At 42.3% G+C, this 6,070-nt stretch overlaps 1 protein-coding gene across 1 annotated transcript; it reads right to left on the bottom strand.

Annotated features, from left to right (window-relative positions):
* Nucleotides 1-2,120: 2,120 nt before the first annotated feature.
* LOC148899197 (protein limb expression 1 homolog) lies at nucleotides 2,121-2,954 on the bottom strand. The gene is made up of 2 exons (XM_088994276.1): nucleotides 2,814-2,954; nucleotides 2,121-2,741 (listed from the first exon to the last, which is right to left on the bottom strand). Exons 1-2 carry the CDS (start codon nucleotides 2,886-2,888, stop codon nucleotides 2,268-2,270), a joined length of 549 nt encoding a protein of 182 aa, XP_088850402.1. The 5' UTR covers nucleotides 2,889-2,954; the 3' UTR covers nucleotides 2,121-2,267.
* Between the last annotated feature and the right edge of the window lie 3,116 nt (nucleotides 2,955-6,070).

The following is a 6,070-nucleotide window of genomic DNA, read 5'->3' as shown; positions in this document are numbered from 1 at the left end:
CGTTTTATCGTAATAGACTTAGAGTCAAATACAGGTGGTGACATTTAATCAATAGTGTATCAATAAGTACGAGTCCTATATATATATATATATATATATATATATATATATATATATATATATATATATATATATATATATATATATATATATATATATATATGTGACGGGTGTCACAACAGTGACTGTCTTCATCCTCACGATGCTGCCGTATTAATGAAGACGAGACTCGTGGATGTGTCTTTTTATTTCTTTTATTTCTGCAACACAGTATGGCAGAAGGGATGGGTGAAGTCGCATGGGTTTCGTCTTGTGATTAACCTGAATCTCCTCGAGATTGTTCTCAAATGCAAAACATTGTAGATAACAAAACAGAATTAACAACGTGTGATCGTATAGTGGTTATTTACAGAAAAAGAGAATACAACACAAGTTCACTGTTATTTACAAGATGTCCCTGAACGCATCATGGGCGGAGACTCAGCAGAACACGCGGTGCGCTTGTAATGGCTGGCGCACAGTTCAACCAGCCACGGACACTCACGGGCAAATGAGACACGACACAAGAAACTAAATATTGTTCAATAAAAACGAAATGAAACAATTATTACCTGCAACACAGTATGGCAGAAGGGATGGGTGAAGTCGCATGGGTTTCGTCTTGTGATTAACTGAGCAATAGAAAAGCACTATGAAGCACATGCGCTCCAAAGTTCCACTCGACAAAACGTGAAGTAAATAATGACACAAAAAGTAATCTGGACTCGAAATGAATAAGGGAACTAATTAGATAACACTAGACAGTACAAAAGGGGAAACAAAATAAGATATTGTCATGAAAATGCGCGTTAATCGAGACCAACAGAAAATTGCGACTCACCCTGAATCTCCTCGAGATTGTTCTGGAAACTAGGGGCGGGACATAGTGCCACACTGTGCGCCGTTGCGTCACTTCCTTCATAATTTAATAATCTAAGCGCACAACTCCGTTACATATATATATATATATATATATATATATATATATATATATATATATATATATATATATATATATATATATATATATATATATATATATATATATATATATATATATATATATATATATATTGTTTCCTAAATTGTATTTTGTTACGAAGCGTACAGTTACTGTCCAGACGATGAATTTGGGAAATGTGTGTGTTTATACTGTTACTGTACTCTTATTATGAAATTAACCAAAATCACGCTGAACACCACATACTGAAGTAAATATTTTCCGTTTTTTTTAACTTTTTAATTTTTCTAAAATAAGATAACATATATTAGCCTCCAATGAGGACATTTTCGTCGTTTCAGCAATAACAATGGGTACATTAAATTTGAAAAAATATATGACAATGTATAAGAGAAGACATTTGTGCAAGAACATTGCACAAAATAAAACCTGAACTTTACTGCATGCATAAACAATCCCATTGTTCCAAGCAAACCCAACTGTTTCTAAAATGTTCTAATTTATTGGGATACACTGTACAATATATTATAATGTCAATATTGGTGAAAACTAAATCCCTTGCCTTGTCATTTTCCGTAGGATTGTTGTTGGCAGTACAGTCAACATAACGTTCACAGCATCAGTCAATGCTTTAACTAATTAATATGACATACAAATATTGATCCAGTTTTCTTTATTCAATATTTTGAATGAAATACCAAACACATAAATGTATGTATCCACAATAATGATGTTTTAAACAGAGACCGACTGAGAGACAAAATCTATACACATACACTTTCCCTTTCCTCGATATAATAAGAGGAATCATATGGCCTGATGTTCAAAAATGACACAATCACATTATTTAGATTAACAACTCTAATATCTATTGAAAATAAATGACCTGCCTTGAACCATATTTCACAGTTACACTTGGGATTCATAATAAACTTCTAACATGTAAATTGACATCAAAAGAAATGCAAAAAATTACAGTTAGTTGCTTATAGAGTGCTACAAGCTTGTATGTATAATTTCGACATTCAGCTAAAATGATACAATATTTTACAAAGAATGCCGTTTTTAAGCCATATTCATTCTGAATCTTATTGAGCTATCAAAACGTTAGATTTGTTCCCTCACTTTACCTTAAATGAAAGACCGGAAGCGCTTAAACTGTGATTGCATACAGTGCTATTCATATACATGTATAATACCGTTTTAGTACTGCATGATGACATTATTATACCAACAGAAATATCCAAGAGGCTGTTGAAATTACATTTCATGTGTCCTCTGGTAAATTCTTGTTTACTGCGTGCATGTGAGTGAAAAGTGAGTAAGTTGGGTAGCAATCAGTGGCAATGTTCCTGCTACTATTTTCACAAATTGATGGATTTGTGTTTTCATAGAAGGGTGGTGAAGGACTGCAGGATGGCGTTATTGACAGTTCTCTATCATGGGAGCACATTATTTGCAATGGGAGTTCTTCCTTCTTGCAATCATGTGTGTGGCTGTGGATCTCAGGTGTGTGGGGAATATATGCTTGACTGAGAGCCAAGGTGAGGATGCCCGTCTTCTCTTTGTAGAAACGCAGCTCGATGCCTCGCCGTCGAGCAAGCAGCAGCTCCCTTTCCGCTGCGTGCAGCTCCTGCCCCAGTTGGCCCGGTGACCTCTGTTCCCGCCTAAGCCAATCCAGAGCCATGCTGCTCCGCATATACTCATCAAGACCTCGCTGGGTGTAATACTCAATCACGCTCTGAATGAGAGAAACATGTTTTTTTGCAGTAAATATTACTTTGAAGAAAAAGAAGTTGTCTTTTGTCCCTACCTGACGAGAGAACTGTCTCTGTCGCAGAGCTTTTAGTGTTCCATTCCAGTGCAGCAACTGAAAAACTGTCATCATCTCCTGGAGTTGGGCAACACAAGTTACACATGCAAGGCTGTTCCATTTCTTATGTCATTATTTAAGAGTAGCTTTTTATTCAACAGTGGAGTTGATGTAACCCAGAACCCAAATGCCATCTATAGCCTTCTTCGCAAGCATTTTTCTACTGCCCCTTGTTCACCTCTCCCTCTAGCAGACTTTTACACCACGCTGCCCAGGGATAAGGAGGCCCCATATGACTACTGGTTGAGGCTTAACAACGCAGCTGAAGTTGCCACCAATCGTCTCAAAGAACAGGGCAGAGATTTCGACTGTTCTTCCCTCGACGTAACACGGATGTTTATTAAAAATTGTCCATCCAAAGATCTTTCCATGACATTTAGGTCAAAAACAGTGGATAAATGGTCGGCAGTTGAGGTCCAAGCCATCCTGGATGAGTACCAGACAGAAATGAGTCCCAGGACTGCCACTCCAGCTGCGGCGAACAGTCAACCCATTCATGTAAATAAAAGTGAAATGCTTCAGAATACAGCATGTCAGGACAACGATAAAATATCCCACTCAGCCAGGCCACCCGACTCCGCAAATCTTGAGCGTGTCATTTCCATGCTGGAAAGAGTTTTGCTGCAAGGAGCTAACAATCCCTCTGCCTCTGGTAGACGCAAGTCAAGGCTTCCAATGGTGGACGGTTTGAATAAGCTACCATGTGCTGTCTGTGCTAGCGCTGACCATTCTGCGCTTATTCACTGCCGCGAAAAAAGACTTTGTTTTCTGTGCTTTTCACCTGATCACTCCAGACGCAACTGCCCCACACAAGTGCAGCCCACAAGATCACTACTGTCGGGAAACTAATGTCTCCGCATCCAAGGGAGTATGATGCGGATGAAGTTCATGACCCTCCCAACAGTTCGACAGATGATCTTGATTCGATATTAGAGTCCCTCACTTCCAGTGTCCCCACGGAGAAGACTGTTATCTTCCAAGGCACACACAAGGTCCTGAAGTCAGATAGCTTGTTCTACACCACTGCCACTGTCGCAGGCATTTCCCTGACCGCAATGATTGACAGCGGCTCTACTGGTTGCACATTGAGTGAGTCGGCTATGGCACGATTGTTAGTGTGCAACCCTAACATCAAACGTTACTCTGCAGATGACGTTGTCATTGTAGGATGTGGTGGTCATCAGGTGACGCCTTCGGCCATATGTGATTTGGAAATAATCGTGTACAATTGCAAGCTAGCTGTGCCCATGTTTGTGGTGCCTGGACAAACCGACGACATAATTCTTGGCAGCAATGCCATTAAGAAAATCCTTCACCTGATGCGGAAGACTGAAGGCTATTGGCGGCTCATGTCAGAGCCCGGTAGTTCGATTGATGATGACTCCCACCACTTTTTCTCACTGCTTTCCAACACAGAGAAATGGAGGGGTGGAACGATTCCTGACAAAGTTGGCACGCTGAAGTTGCAGCAATGTGTGATGTTGCAACCAGAGAGTGAACATCTTGTTTGGGCTAAGCTTCCCGCCTGCGCGCCAATGTCAGTTGGCAGCACGGTCATAGTTGAACCAACTCAAGCAAAGTGCAGATCCAGGAAGATTCTGGTTGGCCGGATTATCACACCGATGTGGGGCGATGGATGGCTCCCAGTGAGGGTCATCAACCCCTCGACTGAAAAAGTGGTGTTGAGAAGAAACACAAAGCTGGCAGATGTATTTCCCTGCATTGCGACAGAAGACTTGTCTGAACCTGACAACATCCAAATTATGTCCCAATCTGTTCAGAATGCCACCGCAAGGCCAAGGTCCAAAGAAGACATCAAAATAGCACTGGACAAGCTTGGACTACATGATCTGGACTTGGATGCATGTGCTGTCTCCGATACGTGGAGGGACAGACTTTTCCAACTCATTGAGAGATATGAAGCAGTATTTTCACGGAACAGGATGGACTGTGGAGAGGCCTCTGAATTTGTGCACAAGATACACCTCGTGGATGAGAGACCATTCCGCCTGCCTTATCGAAGAGTGCCACCAAGTCAATATGAAAAGCTGAGAATGACTCTCAATGAGATGGAAGAAAAAGGCATTATTCGGAAATCCACGAGTGAATATGCATCTCCATTGGTCTTAGTGTGGAAGAAGAATGGGGAGTTGCGCATCTGCACGGATTTCAGATGGCTAAATGCGAGGACACAGCGCGATGCTCACCCATTGCCCCATCAGGCTGACGCTCTTGCCGCACTTGGAGGAAATGTCTTCTTCTCCACCATGGACCTCACCTCGGGATTTTATAATGTGCCCCTGTTTGAGGACCATAAGAAGTACACCGCCTTCTCGTCCCCATTTGGCCTACATGAATATAACCGGATGCCACAAGGCCTTTCGAACAGCCCGGCTACATTCATGCGGATGATGCTTTCCATTTTCGGGGACAAGAACTTCACCAGCCTCCTGTGCTATCTTGACGATCTCATGGTCTTTGGTCCGACAGAAGAGATTGCGCTTGAGCGATTGGAGATGGTTTTCTCCCGCTTGAAGAACCATAATCTGAGGCTTGCTCCGAAGAAGTGTCACTTTCTTCGGAGATCTGTGAAGTTCCTTGGCCATGTTGTCTCAGAGTCAGGGGTACGGACAGACCCTGAAAAGGTGGAAGCGATAAACAGTGTACAGGTACCAGACCTAATGGACAGTGATGGCCTCACTCCCTCGCAGAAGAAAATTAGATCTTTCTTGGGAATGGTGTTGTATTATCAGCACTTCATTGAGGACTGCTCCATCAAGGCCAAGCCCCTTTTCAAGCTCCTTTCAGGCCAGAAAACCCGTGGTAAGGCCAGACGCAGGTCGAAACCCACATCGGATGCATCAAGTCATGTGAAGTTGACACCGGCGGACTGGACCACTGAATGTCAAACTGCCTTCGAGACTCTGAAGCACGATCTGTCAAACAGTGTAACGTTGGCCCACCCTGACTTTGAGAAACCTTTCATCCTGGCAGTCGATGCATCGTTTGACGGCATTGGAGCTGTCCTCTCCCAGCTTCAGCCTGATGACAAGGTTGCGAGACCAGTGGCATTTGCGAGTAAAACGCTGTCACGAGCCCAATTGAACTACCCTGCACATCGGCTCGAATTTCTTGCTTTAAAGTGGGCCGTATGTGACAAGTTTTCCCACTGGCTAAAAGGCAGACATTTTACTGCA

Source organism: Hippocampus bargibanti, linkage group LG04, assembly GCF_051943395.1.
Source record: "Hippocampus bargibanti isolate YZ-2025 linkage group LG04, ASM5194339v1, whole genome shotgun sequence".
In the NCBI taxonomy this organism is placed as follows: Eukaryota; Metazoa; Chordata; class Actinopteri; order Syngnathiformes; family Syngnathidae; genus Hippocampus; species Hippocampus bargibanti.
The sequence above is the reverse complement of the archived record's forward strand: the minus strand, read 5'-3'. Positions and strand labels throughout refer to the sequence as shown.

What these genes read in the sequence shown, in the direction of transcription:
- LOC148899197 (XM_088994276.1), bottom strand. Translation starts at nt 2,888, where the DNA reads ATGATGACAGTTTTTCAGTTGCTGCACTGGAATGGAACACTAAAAGCT. An exon ending in AGAGACAGTTCTCTCGTCAG is followed by an intron (nt 2,742 to 2,813) that starts GTAGGGACAAAA and finishes TCTCTCATTCAG; the next exon opens with AGCGTGATTGAGTATTACAC.